Source organism: Balaenoptera physalus, assembly GCF_965194825.1.
Source record: "Balaenoptera physalus genome assembly, chromosome: 12".
NCBI lineage: Eukaryota > Metazoa > Chordata > Mammalia > Artiodactyla > Balaenopteridae > Balaenoptera > Balaenoptera physalus.
Window position 1 is genome coordinate 58,197,794 of NC_138897.1, and position 24,076 is coordinate 58,221,869.

General features: G+C 35.3%; 1 protein-coding gene and 1 long non-coding RNA gene across 10 annotated transcripts in view; one reads left to right on the top strand and one right to left on the bottom strand.

Moving 5' to 3' along the window:
* Positions 1–24,076, bottom strand: part of MIB1 (MIB E3 ubiquitin protein ligase 1) — a 125,740-nt gene that overhangs the window by 39,564 nt on the left and 62,100 nt on the right. For all 3 annotated transcript variants that reach the window (XM_082418615.1, XM_082418614.1, XM_082418616.1), the window contains exons 11-12: positions 23,877–24,074; positions 21,592–21,743 (exon numbers count right to left, since the gene is read on the bottom strand). In XM_082418615.1, coding sequence (XP_082274741.1) covers positions 21,592–21,743; positions 23,877–24,074 — 350 coding nt within the window. The remainder of the gene's footprint in view (positions 1–21,591; positions 21,744–23,876; positions 24,075–24,076) is intronic.
* On the top strand, positions 4,069–21,567 carry LOC309640255. 7 transcript variants are annotated; one of them, XR_014252110.1, is made up of 5 exons: positions 4,069–12,713; positions 13,116–13,236; positions 13,495–13,542; positions 14,387–14,614; positions 20,427–21,567. It is a non-coding gene; the product is annotated as an uncharacterized lncRNA (long non-coding RNA). The 7 variants fall into 7 exon arrangements; XR_014252111.1 differs by lacking the exon at positions 13,495–13,542 and having other exon boundaries at positions 4,071–12,680; positions 13,061–13,236; positions 20,427–21,566; XR_014252112.1 differs by lacking the exon at positions 13,495–13,542 and having other exon boundaries at positions 4,071–12,662; positions 13,061–13,236; positions 20,427–21,566.

Consider the following 24,076-nt stretch of genomic DNA (forward strand, 5'->3'; position numbering starts at 1 on the left):
CTTTCACCAATGGACAGATCACCCAAAATGAAAATAAATAAGGAAACACAAGCTTTAAATGATACATTAAACAAGATGGACTTAATTGATATTTATAGGACATTCCATCCAAAAACAACAGAATACACTTTCTTCTCAACTGCTCATGGAACATTTGCCAGGATAGATCATATCTTGGGTCACAAATCAAGCCTTGGTAAATTTAAGAAAACTGAAATCGTATCAATAACTTTTCCTACCACAATGCTATGAGACTAGGTATCAATTACAGGAAAAAAACTGTAAAAAATACAAACACACGGAAGCTAAACAATACCATACTAAATAACCAAGAGATCACGGAAGAAATCAAACAGGAAATCAAAAAATACCTAGAAACAGATGACAATGAGAACACGACGGCCCAAAACCTATGGGATGCAGCAAAAGCAGTTCTAAGAGGGAAGTTTATTGCAATACAATACTACCTCAAGAAACAAGAAACATCTCAAATAAATAACCTAACTTTACACCTAAAGCAATTAGAGAAAGAAGAACAAAAAAACCCCAAAGTTAGCGGAAGGAAAGAAATCATAAAGATCAGATCAGAAATAAATGAAAAAGAAATGAAAGAAATGATAGCAAAGATCAATAAAACTAAAAGCTGGTTCTCTGAGAAGATAAACAAAAATGATAAACCATTAGCCAGACTCACCAAGAAAACAAGGGAGAAGACTCAAATCAACAGAATTAGAAATGAAAAAGGAGAAGTAACAACTGACAATGCAGAAATACAAAGGATCATGAGAGATTACTACAAGCAACTATATGCCAATAAATTGGACAACTTGGAAGAAATGGACAAACTCTTAGAAAAGCACAACCTTCCGAGACTGAACCAGGAAGAAATAGAAAATATAAACAGACTAATAACAAGCACTGAAATTGAGACTGTGATTAAAAATCTTCCAACAAACAAAAGCCCAGGACCAGATGGCTTCACAGGCAAATTCTATCAAACATTTAGAGAAGAGGTAACACTTATCCTTCTCAAACTCTTCCAAAATATAGCAGAGGGAGGAACACTCCCAAACTCATTCTACAAGGCCACCATCACCCTGATACCAAAACCAGACAAAGATGTTATGAAAAAAGAAAACTACAGGCCAATATCACTGATGAACATAGATGCAAAAATCCTCAACAAAATACTAGCAAACAGAAACCAACAGCACATTAAAAGGATCATACACCATGATCAAGTGAGGTTTATCCCAGGAATGCAAAGATTCTTCAATACATGCAAATCAATCAATGTGATACACCACATTAACAAATTGAAGGAGAAAAACCATATGATCATCTTAACAGATGCAGAAAAAGCTTTCAACAAAATTCAAAACCCATTTATTATAAAAACTCTCCAGAAAGTAGGCATAGAGGGAACTTACCTCAACATAATAAAGGCCATATATGTCAAACCCACAGCCAACATCATTCTCAATGGTGAAAAACTGAAGCCATTTCCACCAAGATCAGGAACAAGACAAGGTTGCTCACTCTCACCAGTACTATTTAACATAGTTTGGGAAGTTTTAGCCACAGCAATCAGAGACGAAAAAGAAATAAAAGGAATCCAAATAGGAAAAGAAGTAAAACTGTCACTGTTTGCAGATGACATGATACTATACATACAGAATCCTAAAGATGCTACCAGAAAACTACTAGAGCTAATCAATGAATTTGGTAAAGTAGCAGGACACAAAATTAATGCACAGAAATCTCTTGCATTCCTATACACTACTGATGAAGAATCTGAAAGAGCAATTAAGGAAACACTCCCATTTACCACTGCAACAAGAAGAATAAAATACCTAGGAATAAACCTGCCTAAGGAGGTAAAAGGCCTGTATTCAGAAAACTGTAAGACACTGATGAAACAAATTAAAGATGATATCAACAGATGGAGAGATATACCATGTTCCTGACTGGAAGAATCAACATTGTGAAAATGACTATACTACCCAAAGCAATCTACAGATTCAATGCAATCCCTATCAAATTACCAATGGCATTTTTCACAGAACTAGAACAAAAAATTTCACAATCTGTATGAAAACACAAAAGACCCTGAATAGCTAAAGCAATCTTGAGAACGAAAAATGGAGCTGGAGGAATCAGGCTCCCTTGAGTTCAGACTATACTACAAAGCTACAGTAATCAAGACAGTATGGTACTGGCACAAAAACAGAAATACAGGTCAATGGAACAGGATAGAAACCCCCGAGATAAACCCACACACATATAGGCATCTTATCTTTGATAAAGGAGGCAAGAATATACAACGGAGAAAAGACAGCCTCTTCAATAAGTGGTGCTGGGAAAACTGGACAGCTACCTGTAAAAGAATGAAATTAGAACACTCCCTAACACCATACACAAAAATAAACTCAAAATGGATTAAAGACCTAAATGTAAGGCCAGACACTATAAAACTCTTAGAGGAAAACATAGGCAGAACACTCTATGACATAAATCACAGCAAGATCCTTTTTGACCCTTCTCCTAGAGAAATGGAAATAAAAACAAAAATAAACAAATGGGACCTAATGAAACTTAAAAGCTTTTGCACAGCAAAGGAAACCATAAACAGGATGAAAAGACAACCCTCAGAATGGGAGAAAATATTTGCAAATGAAGCAACTGACAAAGGATTAATCTCCAAAATTTACAAGCAGCTCATGCAGCTCAATATCATCACTAATCATTAGAGAAATGCAAATCAAAACTACAATGAAGTATCACCTCACACAAGTCAGAATGGCCATCATCAAAAAAACTACAAACAATAAATGCTGGAGAGGGTGTGGAGAAAAGGGAACCCTCTTGCACTGTTGGTGGGAATGTAAACTGATAGAGCCACTATGGAGAACAGTATGGAGGTTCCTGAGGAAACTAAAAACAGAACTACCATATGACCCAGCAATCCCACTACTGGGCATATACCCTGAGAAAACCATAATTCAAAAAGAGTCATGTAGCACAATGTTCATTGCAGCTCTATTTACAATAGCCAGGACATGGAAGCAACCTAAGTGTCCATCAACAGATGAATGGATAAAGAAGATGTGGCACACTACAGACACATGAAAGAATGCTCAACATCATTAATCATTAGAGAAATGCAAATCAAAACTACAATGAGATATCATCTCACACCGGTCAGAATGGCCATCATCAAAAAATCTAGAAACAATAAATGCTGGAGAGGGTGTGGAGGAAAGGGAACACTCTTGCACTGTTGGTGGGAACGTAAATTGATACAGCCACTATGGAGAACAGTATGGAGGTTCCTTAAAAAACTACAAATAGAACTACCGTACGACCCAGCAATCCCACTACTGGGCATATACCCTGAGAAAACCATAGGTCAAAAAGAGTCATGTACCAAAATGTTCATTGCAGCTCTATTTACAATAGCCAGGACATGGAAGCAACCTAAATGTCCATCGACAGATGAATGGATAAAGAAGATGTGGCACATATATACAATGGAATATTACTCAGCCATAAAAAGAAATGAAATGGAGGTATTTGTAATGAGGTGGATGGAGTTAGAGTCTGTCATACAGAGTGAAGTAAGTCAGAAAGAGAAAAACAAATACAGTATGCTAACACATATATACGGAATCTAAGGGAAAAAAAAAAAAAAAAAGGCCATGAAGAACCTAGTGGCAAGATGGGAATAAAGACACAGACCTACTAGAGAATGGACTTGAGGATATGGGGAGGGGGTGGGGTGAGATGTGACAGGGTAAGAGAGTGTCATGGACATATATACACTACCAAATGTAAAATAGATAACTAGTGGGAAGCAGCCGCATAGCACAGGGAGATCAGCTCGGTGCTTTGTGACCACCTAGAGGGATGGGATGGGGAGGGTGGGAGGGAGGGAGATGCAAGAGGGAAGAGAAATGGGAACATATTGTATATGTATAACTGATTCACTTTGTTATAAAGCAGAAGCTAACACACCAAAAAAAAAAAAAAGAAGATGTGGCACATATATAAATGGAATATTACTCAGCCATAAAAAGAAACGAAACTGAGTTATTCATAGTGAGGTAGATGGACCTAGAGTCTGTCATACAGAGTGAAGTAAGTCAGAAAGAGAAAAACAAATACTGTATGCTGACACATATATATGGAATCTTAAAAAAAAAAAAAAAAAGGTTATGAAGAACCTAGGGGCAGGACAGGAATGGACACGGGGAGGGGGAAGGGTAAGCCGGGACGAAGTGAGAGAGTGGCATGGACTAATATATACTACCAAATGTAAAACAGATAGCTAGTGGGAAGCAGCTGCATAGCAGAGGGAGATCAGCTCAGTGCTTTGTGACCACCTAGAGGGGTGGGATAGGGAGGGTGGGAGGGAGACACAAGAGGGAGGAGATATGGGGATATATGTATATGTATAGCTGATTCTCTTTGTTATAAAGCAGAAACTAACACACCATTGTAAAGCAATTATACTCCAATAAAGACGTTTAAAAATAAATAAAGAGTCATGCACAACAATGTTCACTGCAGCATTATTTACAATAGCCAGGACATGGAATCAACCTAAGTGTCCATCGAAAGATGAATGGATAAAGAAGATGTGGCACATATATACAATGGACTATTACTCCGGCATAAAAAGAAACGAAACTGAGTTATTTGTAGTGAGGTAGATGGACCTAGAGTCTGTCATACAGAGTGAAGTTAAGTCAGAAAGAGAAAAACAAATACCATATGCTAACAGATATATATGGAATCTAAAAAAAAAAAAGTTCTGAAGAACCTAGGGGTGGGACAGGAATAAAGACACAGACGTAGAGAATGGACTTGAGGACACGGGAAGGGGAGAGGGTAAGCCGAGACGAAATGAGAGAGTGGCATTGACATATATACACTACCAAATGTAAAACAGATAGCTAGTGAGAAGCAGCCGCACAGCACAGGGAGATCAGCTCGGTGCTTTGTGACTACCTAGAAGGATGGGATAGGGAGGGTAGTAGGAGGGAGATGCAAGAGGGAGGGGATATGGGGATATATGTATACGTATAGCTGATTCACTTTGTTATACAGCGGTAACTAACAGAACAATGTAAAGCAATTATACTCCAATAAAGATGTTAAAAAAAAATAAGACAAACACATTTTTTAAATTATTTTATTTATTTTTGGCTGTGTCAGGTCTTAGTTGCGGCACGCTGGATCTTCGTTGAGGCACGTGGGATCTTCCGTTGTGATGCGTGGGCGTCCCTCTAGTTGTGGTGTGCAGGTTTTCTCTTCTCTAGTTGTGGCACGTGGGTTTTTCTCTTCTCTAGTTGTGGCGTGTGGGTTTTTCTCTCTCTAGTTGTGGCCCACAGGTTTTCTCCCTCTAGTTGTGGCAGGCAGGCTCTGTAGTTGTGGCACTTGGGCTCCAGAGCGTGTGGGCCCTGTAGTTTGCGGCACGCGGGCTCTCTCGTTGAGGCGCGTGAGCTCAGTAGTTGTGGCGCGCAGGCTTAGTTGCCCCGTGGCATGTGGGATCTTAGTTCCCCGACCAGGGATCAAACCCATGTCCCCTGCATTGTAAGGTGGATTCTTTACCATTGGACCACCAGGGAAGTCCCAAACACATGTTATTGATACAAAGAAAAATGGTACTATAACTGTGTTGAGAGAAATGGTGGTAATACAGAATATTAATAGCTTTCACTTACTTGTTCTTCCTTCTTGAATTCATAAGTCAACAAGGTAGAAAACCTGAGGTCCCTCAGAAAGAAGAGCCAATGGTTCAGAAAGTTACTAAGGCATTTAAAAAGAAATAGAGGGAATTTCCTGGCGGTCCAGTGGTTAGGACTTGGCACTTTCACTGCCAGGGCCCAGGTTCGATACCTGGTCGGGGAACTAAGATCCCACAAGCCGCACAGCACAGCCAAAAAAAATTAAATAAAAATAAATAAAAATAAAAATAAATAGATATGTATGTATTCTCGAAAGCCCATTGCCTCCCTGCACTCTTATTACTTTGTGTCTTTTTGCTTTTTCCTCTCTTAGTACAGTACATATAACTGAACTGTCAGAACAAGGGAAAGGCAGTACCAGGCTACTGTTGGCAGTGACAAAAACAACCCTAGTCCCTTCTAGATCGCATTCTACAAAGTATATCAAATCCTAATATTAAAATGCAAAATTCAAGATTTTCAAGGAGCAAGTTTTTATTTCAGAATAAATCTATTCTGTTAATTAGTCTCACTGACATAAATGTTGTATATTACACTATAGAATAACCATATTAAAATATTTTTTCCTCATAATCCTGAAACATTAAGAAATATATCATTAAAAATAAAAATTGAAAGAAATTTGAATTAATCCAAATGCCTTATATTAAACTGATTAAATTATAATATTATCAACATATTTTAAAGAGAAATGGTAATTTTTGATTACCCATAGCAACAGTGTTATATTGGCAAATGAGGTGAATAAACCAGACAATAGTTAATAAAGTAAATGAAACAAATGGATAACTAGAGAAAAAGAGATTTTTATAAGAGGAGATCCAGACATCGAATTAGGATGATAGACAGATAGATAGATAGATAAATCAATCACCAGGATGGAATTATTATTAGAAAGATGAAAATTATGTCTTTTTCTGGAAAATAATGATTGGTTAAAAAGAGAGTGAAGAAATGGTTTGTACAAAGCCTGGAGAAAGAATGAGAAAAATAATTTGTCAGTGTATCACCAGCGTTACCTATAGAAAAAGCCCCCTGATGAGCAACCCCAGTATTCTAATTTACCCTCCAGTAGAATCAGGAGAATGCTATCAGTTTTCAGTACATCGTCATATGCAAAGTCATCACAGGTTGATGGTACTGTCAATTAAGATCATCTAATCAGTTGTCTTGCTCACCAATCAATTTCCAATTTTAACTTAGCTTTTCATAGATTTCTTTCTCCCCACTGCAGGGGAAAAAAATCTACTGATCAGCTGGTGTAAGTACTACAATCCACTTAGCAATATTTCTTTCTGTAAATAGTAATTTGGCATTCTTTATTAATGTTAATTAGTGTTAGTCATCTCTATGGACCTATAAAGCCAAGGTCCATACTCAGGCCCTGTGAAGCCCCAACTAAACACTCTCACCCATAACAGCTCTATCTCATATCTCTAACTGAACAAATACCAACATTTCCATAGAAACCTCTGTAAAATATCGTAAGATTGCTGTAAGAATTAAATGACATAATGTAGGTAAATGTTTTAGTAGAGTCTAAAATTCTTCAATATAATAGTGTTATTTTATTACAGTTCTAAGATTATAGACCTATAAAGTACACAGTACAAATTTCCCTTTTCTCCTTCCCAAGAATTCCTCCTGTATTCTTGATTTTGGTTATTCTTACCACCATTTAACCAGCCACCAAAGTCAGAAACCTGGGAACCATTCTACACCCTTTCCTCCCTTCTTACTCCTGCGTTCAATTTGTTCTCTTGATTTTCCCTTTTAAAACTAAACTATTCTTTCCCAGGGGCCCCAATATTCTTTATATTGGCTTTCATTACCTTTCCTCTGAACATCTGTAACAGCCCCCTTCCAAATCTATCCTCTATACCCCCTTCCACACAAATCTAATCATTTCACAATTTTCACAAATTCAAAATTATCAGCAAATTAAAAAGGCTCCCTTTAAAATAACTAAATCTTTTTAAGATACAATTGGTCTCCATAAAATTTATTCTGAAATATACTTTTTGTTTTAATATACTTTTAAAAGAATATGAGACTAAACTTATTGTTTTGTTGATAACTGAATTATAACAAAATCAACTCCTGATGAAATGGTTTAAGTTGTGGAAAATACTGCAGATAGCCCCAAATCAAAATTAATGCAAAAGTCAATGGTCAACTAGCCAGGAGTGGGTAAATTTTTGTTTTTGCTGTTTTTAAATAAACTTATTTCAGAACCATTGTAGAGTTACAGAGGATTGTGAAGATACTGCAGAGAGTTCCTCACCTCTACTGTTAATATTGTACATTAGTATGGTACATTTGTTAATTAATGAACCAGCACTGACTGCTATTAACTACTTCATTCCAACTTCCTTAGTTTTATTTCATGTTCTTTTTCTGCTCCAGAATACCACATTACATTTAGTTGTCATGGCTCCTTAGGCTCCCCTTGGCTCTGACAGTTTCTTAGACTTTCCTTGTTTTTGATGATGTTGACAATGTTGAGGAGTACTAATCAGTTATTTTGTAGACTGTCCCTCAGTTGGAATTTGTCTGGTGTTTTCCCATGATTACACTGGGGTTATGAGTTTTGAAGAAGAAGGTCTCAAAGATAGTGCCACTTCATCACATCACATCAAGGGTACACACTATAAACATGACTTATCACTGTCGATGTTAACCCTGATCATCTGGCTGAGGCAGTGTTTGTGAGGTTTCTCCACCACAGAGTTACTCTTTTTCCCCTTTTCTATACTATAGAACACTAAAATATACCATACACTCTCTGGAAAGAAGTCACTATGCGCAGCCTAAACTTAACACATGGAAAGTTATGCTCCACTTCCTTGAAGGTGGAATATCCACATAAATTATTTAGAATTTTTCTACACTGGAGATTTGGGGTAGACTAATTTTAACAGAGACCTATAACCCTCTCATCTTAATTAGAAAGCTGCTAATTAATGTTCATTCCTGATCTTCCCCCCACAAAAAGCAAACAAACAAAAACAAATAATATGATGCCTCAAGAAAAGAGCCAATCTTTGGGCCTAGCCTGCAAGATGAGCTAAGAAAAAAACAGAACAGCCCCTGGTCCCCTCACCCTCATGTCCAGAGCAGCTCTGAGTGGTCTGTCTCCTTTCTTCTCATGGGGTAGACAATCTGAGGAACCCACAAGATAACCACAAAGGTCAGCTGTTCCCCACAGCACCTTAGTTAATTAAGAGGATTCTGCTGTTAGGTTGCAAGAACTGAGGCCCATAGAGTTACCGGGATAAGGGTGTTACAGCTCAATAAATCAATAATTATACTAAGCCAATAGACTCTCACTTGTGGAGCACAGGATGAGATTTGAAGATACTTTCCCTAACGTTCAAACACTCTTCTTTATTTCTCAGTCTGGTTGTTTTCCAAAAGGTTAAGGACGTGGATGATTTAAGGATAAGATCTTACTACCAGTTAAGCAGGCATTTGTGAATACTGCCAAAGAAGCATTAAGTTCCGGAACAACTAATAGTGGTGCCTAGCATAATCCCTGGCACATGGTAATACTCAAACGTTTGCTGAATGATGAACAAATGAGTTCTAAGAAGCAGAGGGGACAAGCAGCTGTCTGCATGGTATGTAACAGTCAAATGGCGCTGGGTCCATTTTTAGGACCTGCCATGCTTTGCAATCTTTCTTCAGAGACGGGCAACATTTTTCCAAATAAACCATAGTAGCTAAACTGAGGAGGCCTTACATATTAGGATTACTTAATGTAAAAAGACATTAGAACGGCACAACAGCACATATTAGGTGTTCAATAAATGCTTGCTGAGTTAATGAACAATCCCTCAAATATAGTTTAAGCATGTTACTCCAGAATCCATAAAGAAACTTAATTAAAAAGTTGATGAATTCCAAGTAGAAGTTCTGTAGGGCATGCTAAAAGCATGTTAGTATGTAACGGTCTGAATACATTTTTATTCAATACACACCCTTATCTAAATGGATGGAGACAAGAAGTCTAGGAGGGTATATACCAAAATGCTATCTGTGATAATCACTTTAGTAAATGAGTATGGATAGTTTTTATTTTCTTTCATCTATTTATAGTGATAGACATGACTCAAATGTTTTTTAATTCTTTTTTTTGGTGTGCTTTAATTTTCTTCCCACAAACTCTTTTTTGACAGACACCGTAATTAAAAGGTTCATTAATTTAGCTTAAATTCATTAACTAGGAATTTGGTAATGTAGTAGAATTTAGCTCAAAATGAGAGAAATAAGCAATGACAATGCAGGCTATAGGAGAGCTGTACAGGTGAGTACTCAGTCATTCTTAAAATAAGACAACTAAAATGATCTCTTCTATGATGTAAGGCAGGGAAGCCTAGTTTACTCATCTTTATACCCGCTTTATGCACCCAGTATTAGGTGCTCAAAGTTAGCTGAATGGAACAAAAGAAGAAACAATCAAGTGAACAACCATCTTTCTGAGCATACTGGAGCAAGAATGCTCACCATGCTACATTTTTGGTTTACGTTCCAGTCCCCAAGAGTCCATTCCCTAACTACTTGCATTTTCATAAACCAGAGCAACAGCAGGCACAGTGGTGAAGATCTCAGTCTGAAGCCAAACTACCTGGGCTCACATTCTGGCACCAGCAAACTGAAGAGCTAATGACTTGAGCAGGTTACTTACCTTCTATGTCTCAGTTTCCTCATCTATAAAATGTGAGAAGAATCACAAATCCTATTTCATAGTATCGTTATGAAAATTTTAAAGGGCTTAGAAGAGTACCTGGACCTTCATACACTATATGAGTGTTTGCTTGGGGGGGGGGGTACTTTTACTGCTACAAAATGGTCAGCAAAGATGGGGTAATTTAGAAACCTGAAAATTAACCTGTCTTAACACTCTGAGATGTGTCATCTTATCACAATGTGTCTAAAATTATTTCAGGGCTTCCCTGGTGGCGCAGTGGTTGAGAATCTGCCTGCCAATGCAGGGGAAACGGGTTCGAGCCCTGGTCTGGGAAGATCCCACATGCCGCGGAGCAACTGGGCCCGTGAGCCACAACTACTGAGCCTGCGCGTCTGGAGCCTGTGCTCTGCAACAAGAAAGGCCGCGATAGTGAGAGGCCCGCGCACCGCCATGAGGAGTGGCCCCCGCTTGCCGCAACTAGAGAAAGCCCTCGCACAGAAACGAAGACCCAACACAGCCAAAAATAAATAAATAAATAAATAAAAAGAAAACAGCTAGCTGTCTCTTTAAAATTATTTCAATATCTAGAAAAGCTGACTCTTTAAAACTGCCAAATATCTATAGAAGCATTCTTTATGTCACTGTTTTAAAATAGCCATCCAAAAAAATTAAACTGCTATGTTATTAAATGTTAAAGACAAAAAGAATGTCAAGGACAAATTTCCCTTCTAGGAGAATTAAGCTCAAAAAACTGGTAACTGTTTTTCTTGATTCTTAACTGAATCAATACTTAAGAGACTATATTTGAATTAAGAACAAAGTATAGTTGGTTTCTCTTGGGCATTCTTAGGCTTGTAAGATCTTAAATTGTATCTCCATAGGTTTGTGGAATTTGATGTTGTATTTTTTTCTCCTTGGCTAAAAAATAAACTTCAATATTAAAATTTATGGTAAATATGCTATTAAATTTATAGCAAAAGTATTTTTCCTCTGCAACATACACTATGTGGCAAAGTTACATATAGGTTAATGACTATTTAAGTCTGCAGTAAAGTGTGAAATGATCATGCCTACATGCAATTTCAGAAAATAAAAGTGGAATGGCAATGTAGAAGGGAGGAAAAAACCACCTCACATTTGAGCATAAAATAAAATTTAATTAATGCATTTTAATAGTTATATAAGTATATATAGTTTCAATATAAAAGTACACAACTACTCAAAAGCATTCCAGACACTGTTTCTCACCTAAGTACTACAAAAAAATTTACTCAAATTGACAATGAATTTAAAGTTTTAAGTAGCATTTCCAAGATTTCATTTACACATTACTCCTTTCTTCCTTAGTGATCTCTCTCCACCCTCAATATATAGGTTCTATTTACCATTTTTACAAATTTGCCATTCAAATATTATTTATTAAATTTAAAAAGAATGTATAGCAACAACTAGCTCTAAAAGGTAACACTACAAAATCCCTTCTGGCCTTTAGCTGTATAAAATATCATTATCCTGATTTTTTACCAATAAAAAAATCAGGTCATGAAACATATTTTGGCAGCAGAGGGATTTTACTTGTTCCATATCTGTCTAAAGATTGTCTTGCTACTCGCCAGGGTAATATTTTTCCTCTTTCTTTTTTTCTCTGCAGTGCATCTAAGTTTAGTGACAGCCGCATCAGGCTTTCCTAGTCTCAGCGCAAGCTCAGTGAAAATCTGGGATGTGTAAGTGGAAACATGAGAGACCGCTTTATTTGGCAGTGCTTTGGAAAAAAAAAAAAAAGGAGGACAAATGGCAAGGCAGTGTTTGGACCGCAGGATGAACAATCAATAGGCAGAAAGCAAGATAGAGGCTTCCTCAGCTTCTGGATCGACAATCGACAGCTGAGAGACTATTTTTTGCTATGGTTGACTAAATATGGTCAGGGAAGAGAGAGGCACAAGAGAGCCTGTTTGCCTGGGAGTGCATGTTTCAAATGCTTAGCTGCCTATAAAGCTGTAACAGTTCAGCCTGTGGCCACTGAGGGAAGAATATAAGTTAACCTTTGTAGTGACCATGTGGAAGTCCTGACCTTGCTTGCAGACTTGACCTCTGGATATGACAAGGTAGCTTCAATACAGATCTACCATTTAATCCTGGAAACTAAAACAAACAAAAAAAATCTCACAGCAAGAAAGATGCAGAACATTTCCTGAGAAGTCAGAAGACCCCAATGTATTCTGGTGCGCAAAGAAAACAGGGTGAATGTCTACAGTTACTTGGGGGGGAGCAAGGTGTGTTTTGATTTTTGTTGGGTTTTTATGTCTTTTTTAGATTATAAAATTAACCTCCTCTGCAACTTTTTCCCCAATTCTGAAGCATTCCATCTGAGAAATAAGTGAGGTTCATTTTCTTGGCCGTTGTAGCAACCTTCCTCCGTTGCTTAACTTTCTGTCCAGCAGATACAAGGTGCTTATAACTGTGCAATACTAGTAATATGACATTCCAAATCAAATGGCCAACGCTGATTCAATTTTACTGTAGTTTTTTTTCTTTTCCCTTAAGCATAAGGGAAGGGAGAGGGAAAAGATGGCTGACTTATTTTTGTTTGTTCATTTGTTTTTCAAATTTATCTTAAAAGGTGAGGTTCTGTGTTCACTGTTTCTTCCCCCTTACTTCACCCGGCTCATGAAAAGAAGCGCTAATTCAGCAAACAGAGTGAAGAAACAATCAAGATGAGATGGCTGCTGCTGATGTGACTCTCTAGGTCTTTATCTCTCTTCCTGCTGCTAACGCTGCATGACACTAAGCTTACAGGTAACACAGCACCACAGGCCTGTACTTTTAAGGATGCTTATGACTTTCTGCATGCTTACCAATTACCGACTCGATACATGTTTTTATTGTTAGATTAAATTCTATCTGGGCACAGCCTAGTTTCACAGTTCAAGTAGAGAGCTTATGTAGTATAAAAAGGAACGCTGTTAAATATCATGACAGGTAACTCGATCTCAAACTTGTACAAATCCACTCCTGTCATTTACATTATTAAAGAGTTCGTTTTTATTGTTTCAGATTAAATGGTGGTTTTGCATCCCTAGTAAATCACATCCTGCTTCCAAAGTATACTATCGCTTAAAAACTATTAACTATTTCAAGGTTTAGTCAACCAAGATACTTGGTAGATCACAAAATACTTTTTATTGCCAATTCTAATAGTTGGGCACAAAAATAAATCAGAATGTGCATGGTGAAATTCTAACTCTGCATTGCTGAAACTGCTGTAGTACTGGGCTATCTGTTGCTACATTCTGATTTGCTCTCTATAAGCTGCACTAGCTTTTTATCACAGGCTGCAGAAATTCTACTTTCTGTGTCTTTTCTTCCCGTCCTTTCTCAGACAGGAAAATTTCTCATGGTTTTCTTTTAAATTAACCTTTTAATACCACAATAATAAAAGGCAACTCACCAACTATAATTTCTTTTCATGCTAAATGATCAAGCTAAAACTCAACTGCTCATAGGCTAATACCTTTCAGCTGTTTTTAAGTGAGACTTTGGACAGTACTGTTCTGGTACTTATCCTTTATATTAAAAACAAAAAAAACAAAGAATCAAAACAACTCAACTCACCAAAATTAGATATTAATTCATCTATCTAAATTTATATTTAACCCCAAAGGAGCACCAAAGTGCAAAATTCAGGTAAGTAACTAATAAAAAGGAACAACAAAGAAGTTTTCAAATGATCATGAGTTCTTATCTATGACCTTAAAAAAACTAACCAAAAAAATCATCATCTTTAAAAATTCAGTTCATTCACACTCTAAAAAGATCTGGTTTTTCTCCTTGTCTTTTCAACTTTAGAGTTAATATCAGAAGAAGTACTAATTGGCTGTTAAGTTTTTAATAAGACATTTAGTTTTTAAAAAGAATTTGCACCAAATTAATTATTGTCTACTTGTAGGATCTAGAAGCAAACTGCAAAATAAGAAGAAATCTGCTCTGAAGACTATGAAGAAACACTAGGCTGATCTTACCAATATCTGAAATACACTCTGTAAATCCCCACTGATACTATGGATCTCTTGCAGAACCAAACCAGGACAAAGTTCAACAGATAACTGGTCAAAGTTTAAAAGTGTATGCCCACCAAGAACAAGGAACCATGAATGGCACTAATGCCATGCCTCAGGTAAATCTGTTATAAAGTTTAGTCTTTGATAGTCTCTGCAAATGATCTACCATTTCTCTCCATCAGTAAGCTGAATGTTTTACTAACAAATGCGAAAATAAAACATTTCGTGTTTTTACAGCTAACAACTTAGTAATACCTACTCAGAGTACATACTTCTTTATGTACCCATATGAACATACAATGCTATGGAATGTAAAGAAGTATGTATTTTTGGTAGGCAATAAACCGCCAAGAGGGAACTAGAATGCAGCTATGTGAATGACCTTCATATGGTAAATTAACCTAATATCAAAGAGATGACCTTTGGCAATACTAACACCAGAAAAATGTACCTACTACTTACAGATGGAAACTAAATGTTGCTAAGATTTATATTTTGTGAAGAAAAAAAGTTTTACTGAAGTGAATTTAAAATTATCATGAAATTCCTTTTAAATCTTTTAAGTTAAGCATACTACATTTTACATTTTTTAAATTAAGTATTCACATGATTAAAGTTGAATACAAAAGAGAATAGAGTATATTACTAGTACAAAACAATGAGGGATACACATGACCTATTTTCTGTCTCCACAATTTGACATTAATTTAAATGTATCATATTAGTAGTGTTGACTGATTTAACAAAAGCCAACTTCATTTGCCTTTCAACAGCTCTTCTTCATATTTTGATAAATTTATAATTTAATAATATTAGAGGAATTTCTGAAGCAAGTTTTGCTGTTTTAGGTTTTCTTTCTGAAAGCTATAGACATAGTTATGATTTTAAAAGGCTATCTTTCAAGTAAAATTCTGCTCTCAAAGAAAAAAAAATGGTCCTTGTCCTTCTCCCTAATCCAGTCTCCACTTTCAATGCTGTGTAAGTACTTAGAATGAATCAAGACATAAGATTTATTCATGAAAAATGACAAAATTCTGGGAAATAGCTGTAAGTCAACAGGGCACATTGGTCACAGACTGCCAAATATTTAAAATAAATTAATTTATTATCTATATTATCCTTGAATTTGCTTTCTCCAAAGAGGGCACATAAAATGAAAACACTATAGTCAAGAAACCAATTTATACAGAAAGAATAACCATCTTTTATTAGTACTATGCAATTATAATTCAATTTTTTATAAATATGATAGACCTACTATTTATAGTATGTTAGATATATTAAAATACTTTTTTGTATTTTATATAAAATTTATTTTTTACAATATATATTTATATACTAATAAATTATAAATGATATAGCTCTTAGCAACAATTTATAAGTAGTACCTACTTTAAGCTACTATAATAGACTTTGAAAAAAGAAATACTAATATTAATATTCATATATTCTAATCATTTCTTACTAAAAGTTTTATTTTGACTAGAGTATTCAGACATGTATTACATGTCTAAATTTTTTGTGTCACAGTTGAATAGAAATGGCTATAAGGTTATCCAATTTTCTGTTTAATAAGACAACTAGATAATTGTCAAAAGATGATTTTCATTTTATCGGCAGATTATAAAGAATGAGAGAATGACTAATAGATATGGTAGCATATAAATTATTGAATATTTATTGGAAGTTACAAAAAGTTCATAATTTTAAAATTCCACATTTTCAAAGAAAAAATCAGTTCAAAGCTTAACTCATTCAAGAATAGCCCTTCTTTCTGATCATCTACAAAGAGAATGGCAAAGCTGCATATTCCATTTGTTAAGTTTAACTGTACATGCCCTAAATACCAAAAACTGACAATATATACCTCAAAAGTAGAGGTTCCTCTATAAAACTACTCAAAGGGTATTACTGCATCCATGTTTTATAATAAACAATTATATTCATCATTCTATAGGTATATATGTTTTTAATAATTATTTTAAAACATCCCAGCAACTAAGAATCTCATTGCTACAATATTAAGAGTATATAATCCCTAGAAAATAAAATGACAGCATCTGTTATTCATTTGAAAAAGTAAAATTACACACTGATTCTAGTGCTTACAAGTTCAACTTAACATATCTAAGAGTATTTTCAATCACTCTAAAATGTCACATCTATCACTTAGATCAGCTGTTCATTTTTAACTGAGTACATATTAAACTCTGGGCATCTGCTGACACTGGCGTAACTCAAACATTTCAACTGTCTCGCTGACAGGGATAACAGATGCTGACATTATCAAATGCTGTACTATTTTTTTTCCATGGCCTCTCCTTGCCCCGATATGGCCAGTATATGAAACTGAACTGCCATCCAAAAGCACACTTGAGCAACTGGATCTGCTAAACGGCTCCCATATAACTAGTAAAAATAGAAGCCAGTTTTATTGCTATCATCAGCACTGAAGTCCATGCAATTTAACACCTGTTTCATTTCTATTAGAATGATGGAAATAATTGTAGTCACATTAATTTCACCAGCAGCATGACACTCATCAACCAACAGATGCAGAATATACTTAATATGAGAATTGTTTGAATATTACCTGAATTAGTGTTGACCTCCCAGTTTGGTTCAAAACAGATAACTATTTCTTTATATTTCACTGACAGCACTTATAGGCAAACTATAACTGCTCAAACTTTTATTTCAAGGCAAGTATTTTCAGAAGACATCCCTTCCCAATACTGAAATCCCCTTATAACAAAAATTTGTTCTACTGAGTTTTAATGGTAGTTTTAATACTCAAATTCATGATTCTTACTAACCACAAGTTAATGTATTATTAAGCTGATAATGAGAAGTAACTAGGCAATCTGTACCCAAAATGACAGAGAATTCGGTCAAGGAACTAGACCTTTAAAAGGGTTAAATTATTAACTTATGATTAGTAACACTACATAAGCAAAAAGAAAGAAAAATAAGCTATCATGCATGGCAGTTCCTTTCAACACAAGTCTAAGCAATACACCGAATACACGTGTCATCTATTTATAAACCAAAGCCCAGAGGTACTTTCTTAAGGCTACTCATTCCTCCACCCCATCAGCAACTTGCTGTTAGTCCTTAAGTATAATACTAAAAAAAGCAGCGGCAGTAGAAAAGTATGACTAGCAGTGCTCTTCCCTAACCTATTTCACTTACTTATTTGGTTTACTGCCCAAGGATAAATAGATAACATTACTCTGATACACATCAAGATCTATTTGCTCTTTTAAATGGTGTGGGTTTTGAAACAGGTCACTGTCTGTATTTAAGAATTAAGCAAAAGTGTTAAAAATAAAGACGTACATTGATAACTCCTTAATGCACTAACGACGTGTTAAAGGGTAAAGATTTCTGCATGATTAGAGAAGGGAATAGTAGGAAAAGTGCCTTCAAAACATAAAGTTTTACATTCAATGGCTGAAATACTGATATGAGAATTGTGTAAGGACCATAACCATAATTTTTCAAATAAAAAACATTTTAACTGTTCTGGGTCCCAAACTAGCGGCACTGCAATGCTTTGCTAGAGCTGGTAAAATGGAACCAAATCGCCTCTTCAATGGATTTGGTCCCCTTCAACCAGCTGTAGCTATGCATTGATTACTACAGGACAGCCAGCGTTTTCATTTATCAATATCAATCACATCAACTAATTTCAACTTATTTAAATTACTCAGATTGTGGTTTAAATCAAATAATTTGTTACTGTTAATTCTACTTGGAAGAGCCATAATGGTAAATAATGTTTATAAACAGCTTTATGAAAAATGTGTGGATGACATAAGGCTTTCAAATAAAATTATTTTATTCATTTATGGTCTCTTGGTATTAAGTTTCTTATCCTTCAGAAAAGAAATGGTATTGAAATGTAGACTATGCCACACAATTTTAAAAAAACAAAACTTCCTTCAAAGGAAGAAAATATCTGGGAAGGTCACCTGAAACCATAACAGGAATGTCACAGTGTGGGCACGCACATTTTTAAATTAAAGAAAAATGTAACATTATATAAAATAAAACTCCAGCAACGTTGAGTCACTACCTTCCATATGATTACCAGTTAATTCTACTGCTATTTAATAGAACATTGATAGGTAAGGTGGAAAAGGAGATGACGACACTGCAGAGCATCTTACAGACAGACTTAAACAGAAAGTATCTAATTCTTCTGACCCTGAACCAAAAGACTTTAATCCTCAAAAAAGAAACAAAAAACTAATAAGTTGCTACCTTTTTACTTATGTAGACATTTCACCTCTCGAAACATGTTTCCTCAATTGTAAAATGAGAAGACTTTTTCTAATTCTGAGTTAAAATGGTTTCTTCTGTCTTACAACCTCACTGGTCAGTACCAGGAAGGAAAAGCCAATTTTAAGAATACGAAACTTGATGTAGAAAAAAAAGAACTCAAAACAACCCAAGTTACAATTACAACCAATATATAACTTGTGTTATCTTCTGATATTCTTTCGTGTCCAATTAAAATCACACTTTATTGGGCAATGTACAGTCAAAACTGCATAAAATGTCTTAAGGAAATAGGAATAAAGAAGTTGTGTACCTTTAACTAAAGCACCACTTTGTTGTAGAATGAAAGTTTTTTTTTTTTTCTTTTTTTATGTCACCTGACACCAATTATCTGGTTGGAGGAGTCACTGTTATAAATTTCCAGAGGAATTCTCAAGAATTAAAGAAACAGAAGTAGTATTTTTTTCCTCCTTGTATAGGCTTAACATTATATTAAATATACTATGCCTATTCTCAATAAAGTTAAACAATTCAAAATATTTAAAAGTTACTTCCTAAACAATTTAATTTTCAGTCTATCTTAAACTTTATAACTTAAAAATATTATAACCTAAATTAAATTCCCTCAATAAAATCTCTTTTTGACCATCCTAATTTGAAATAATTGCTGTTTCAACTCTTGACCGTTTCTCTACAGAATTTATGTTTTAATTGATCATATACTCCTGTGATATCTAACACTGTCCTGACTGTCAAATTAAGACTAACATGTATTGAGTCCCCAGTATAGTCAAGGCATTACAGGAGATACACAGATTAAGTATTTGTGCCCACAATTTTATCAGAAAGAAACATAAAAATGCACATACTAAGGAACAGCACAAAGCAGATTATAAGTGCAAGAAAACAAAAACACAGAACAAGGAAGTATAGGGCAAACAGAAAATAACTTCAGTGATGATACAGAGGAGCTCTGGAAGAGAGATGGTTAAGAAAAAGAAGGGATAAGGGCATCTTAATGAAAGAAAGTGCTTAATAAATGAAGGAAGAGAGCAGACAATTTTAGGGAGAGAGAAGTAGTATAATGTAGCTGAAGGGCAAGGTGGGCAGAGGGATTTTAATTAGTAGGAGATAAAGTTAGAAAGACAGGCTCATGAAGCACAAGAAGTGAGCATGATATATTAATACATTCTTAGTTAAATCATTCACTGTCCACGTGTTCCAGTCTTGCCTCACATACAGACCATAATACAGAGAAAATAATATAAAGTGGCTAAGATCAGTGATTCTAAAGTCAAACAGACCTTGCTCAAGTTCCAACTGTTCCACTAGTCAGCTGCATGATCTTGAATAACTAAATTCATCTCTTTATAAGCCTCATATGCTTCATCTATAAAATGAGGATATTAACACCTGCTTCAAAAAGCTGTTCAAAGGATTGAATGAGATAATGCATGTACACTACTTAGTAGAGGCCAGGCATGTGGTAAATGCTATCATTATCATCTTTTATTTGAAAGGCAGGGAACATATAATACTACTGTGTCTCCTTTACAGTGCCAACGTATGAAGTGTTCAAATATTTGTAATTTGAAAAAGCAAATCAAGATATAACCTAAAACATTGTCATTTATTTCATCCTAGATTATACACCGATTGTTACAGCTACCAACAACCAATCACAATAAAATCCTTTTGTTCTCTGTGCTCACCCTCTAGTGGTGATCCTAAGAAGCTAAAAAAGAGCAAAAAAAAGTAAAAGGAAACATGATGTAAAAATGCAATATGGAACCAAAGAATAAGAATTCATGGTGTTTATAGTTAATAATACTGCATTGTATATTTGAAAGCTGCTAAGAGAATAGGTCTTAAAAGTTGTCACCACAAGAAAAAAAAATTTGGAACTATGCGTGGTGATGGATGTTAACTAGACTTACTGTGGCGATCACTTCACAATATATACAAATATCAAATCATTATTTTGTAACACATGATACTAATATGTTATATGTCAATTATACCTCAATTTTTTAAAATTTAGGGTAGATTAAATTATGAAAATAAACTTCTAAGTAAACATCTCCCTCAGTCAATATACATGGGCTTGATTCAACTATAAACAGAAGACATCTAATGTAGCATTTTCTAAAATGCTTCTCAAGGTAAAGTTGTTCCCAAAAATTCATTCATAGAAAGTTCTAGGTTAAGCAAAGCTAATAACCATTTTCCTTTTCTGTGAGACTCTGCAGATCCTTTATGAATTCTATGACTTCCCGAAAGTCTTTCTCAAACTTTAACCAGCAAGCACTTTTTTCAGTAGACCACCTATTACTATAACAATGATTGGAGGATCTCTATACTAGAAGTTTATAGGTAATTATATTATTAATAAGAAATTAGGTAACTTAATAGTTATTTAGCCACAAGTTTAAAAAAATAATTACCATGCAAATAAATAACATGGGGCTAGAGGACACCTGAGAATGATCTTGAAGAAACATAAATCTCCAAATGGAATGCATTTTAATTAAATCTTTAGAATATAAGCAAGTATTCCTGATACTTTATATCCATATTTAATATATATTTAAATAGTCATTTCATAATACTTGTATTAGTTTAACCAAAAAAAAAATATAAAACTAATCTATTTAATGAAGTTCATAATTTCCACAGACCTTAATTAAACATTACATTAAAACATTAAAGTAAACCAAAATTATTTCCTCATAAGTATCAGAAAAAGAGAACCAGCATCAGGAAAATATTTTTAAATTGCATATAAAATAGTAAAACGTGACATCTTTACCTGGGATTTCCTCTTAGTGCAGCATGGTGTAGAGCATTAAATCCATTATTATTTGTAATGGTAACATCTGCTCCAGCTTCCAGAAGAACCGCCAGGATATCATCACGTTTCTTACTTATTGCATCATGAAGAGGGGTATCACCTTCAGAATCCTTTTTTTTTTTTTTTTTAAGTTTAAAGAGACTTTCATTAGTTCTTTTTCAATTAATCATTATATGTAATGTTAATACTTATAATGAACTACTGAACAAAGAAACAAAAGCAGAAGCCATATCCAACAACCCGTTAACAAAACATGCTGTGTGTTAAATTTTAAAATGCAGGCAAGAAATATTAGCCTCATTATAGTAAAGAAATTCCTACTCAATCTAGATGTAAAAGACAATAAGCATGCTGTAGCTTTCCAAAGAAAATAAAAAATAAAATCAAAGAGGTACCCTCAAATATAATTTAGCAAATAACAAAATTTAATGAGGTGGAAAAGCTGCCCCCCACCCCAATTCATTAGCTTACAATGGCCTGCTATACCACATTCCTACCATTAATTGTTATACTCTAAAATTCCACACCAAACCTGCACCAGTCTTGGGAGTCCCATAGTAATGAATTTAAAGTCAGTGGTTATCAACCTTGGCTGCACTTTAGAATCTGTGGAGAGTTCTTAAAAAATCCTAATACCCAGGCTGTTCTTCAGACCAACTAAGCCAGAATCTCTGGGGGTGAAAGCCAGGCATCAACAGTTTTTCAGAGCTCCCCAGATGATTATGTTGTGCAGTCACAGTTGAGAATCATTAATCTAAATGTTTTCAAAGGGCAGGAAAGTGGCTAGTTAACCCAAAGTGAAGACAAATGAAAAAGAAAATCTGACAGTCTCAGTCTACCCTTTTCTCAAGGTACTTTTTTCATTAATCAATGATTTAGCAATAAGTTGTTATTCACTATCAGTCATCTGGATAAATGGGTAATTCAGACCTTTTTCATATCATAGTCATAAATACTATTCTCAGTAAAGCCATATATAGCCTATCCTACGGCATATACCACGGATGCCAAGTCCAGTCTTCCACCTACTTTTGTAATAGTTTTACTGGAACATAGCCACAAACATCCACTTATGTATTATCTACAGCAGCTTTCAGGCTACAATGGCAGTGTTGGATAGTTGTGATAGAAATCATATGAAAGCCTAAAATATCATCTGGCCCATTACATAAAAAGTTTGCCAATCTCAGGTATATATTCATCCACACACATTAAAAAATTCCCAACACAAGTTCAAGCCAACAATCCAACTTCTATCCGCCTATCTGGTGGCACTAAAAATTCACAGTCTCCAACTTGAGACGGGCTCTTAACATGGCTGGCATAAGCTTCTACAGGTCCTCATCTATCCTGCCTTCTGTTCCCCACAGTAGCTATTCCAAACCTTCATCATTCTTCTCAATCACCCTTTCTACACCTACCACTCCCCACTCACTCTCAACAGATGACTTTGCCTCCCATCTCAGACAAAAAAAGTTAGCAGGTATAAATTCCCACTCCTTCAACAGATTAACTCCCCTCAATTCCTCCCCCCATCCTCCAATCCAGCCATCAGAAGCTGTCGGTTCCCTACTCCATCAGTTCCAAAATGGATGTACCTCAGAAATATCAGTCCATAGTAACCATCTAGCTAAACAAAATCTCTGATTCTTTCAGTTCTTCTCAAACCCTCAGTCCCATTACTCTGGTTCTTCTTCTTCATTACTTCTCTGAGATCTATCCAATTTAATTCACCTGGTTGCCAAAACTATAGATGGGAAGAATCATTTCTTAGGTGACTCTTCCTTAGGTCCTACTACAAATCAATCTTAAAACCCTATATATATTTTCCAAATCAGAAAATCTTCCAAGACTGGATTAATGACTAGACCCAGACTCTAAGATAAATTAAGCTACAATTAAAATACTTTTGATACCTCTGAAGTAACTATAATGAAATGCTGAAGCTCACTGTCATGATCAATAAAGTTAAATCAAATCAACTGAGAGCTGATATTTTCACAAGTCCCCATCCCCAACTCCCCCAAACAAAATCGATTTACTGACACTTTCTTAAAAAAGGCTTTTCTAAGAAGGAATAACTGCCAATTTTATGACATTCTATACCTTCAGTATCATTTAGTATGATTGATCATACAAAAAAGAACTGAAAACAAAAGAATGCTTACCACAAAACCATTTAGTACTTCCATTTAAAAGAATCCTAGCAATATCTGCAGAATATATTTCTTTAAAGGTTTTACCTGAAGACTGGGATGACAGCCAAAGTCCAATAAAGTCTTCACCACTTGAAGGTGACCTTTATTGACAGCAATATGAAGTGGTGTCTGCCGGCGCTTGTTTCGTGCATTCAGATCAGCGCTGCCTCGGTGCAGCACTTCTATAACAGCGCCTTCATCTCCAAAAGCTGCATGGTGGACAGCTCTATCTCCATCTTTATCCT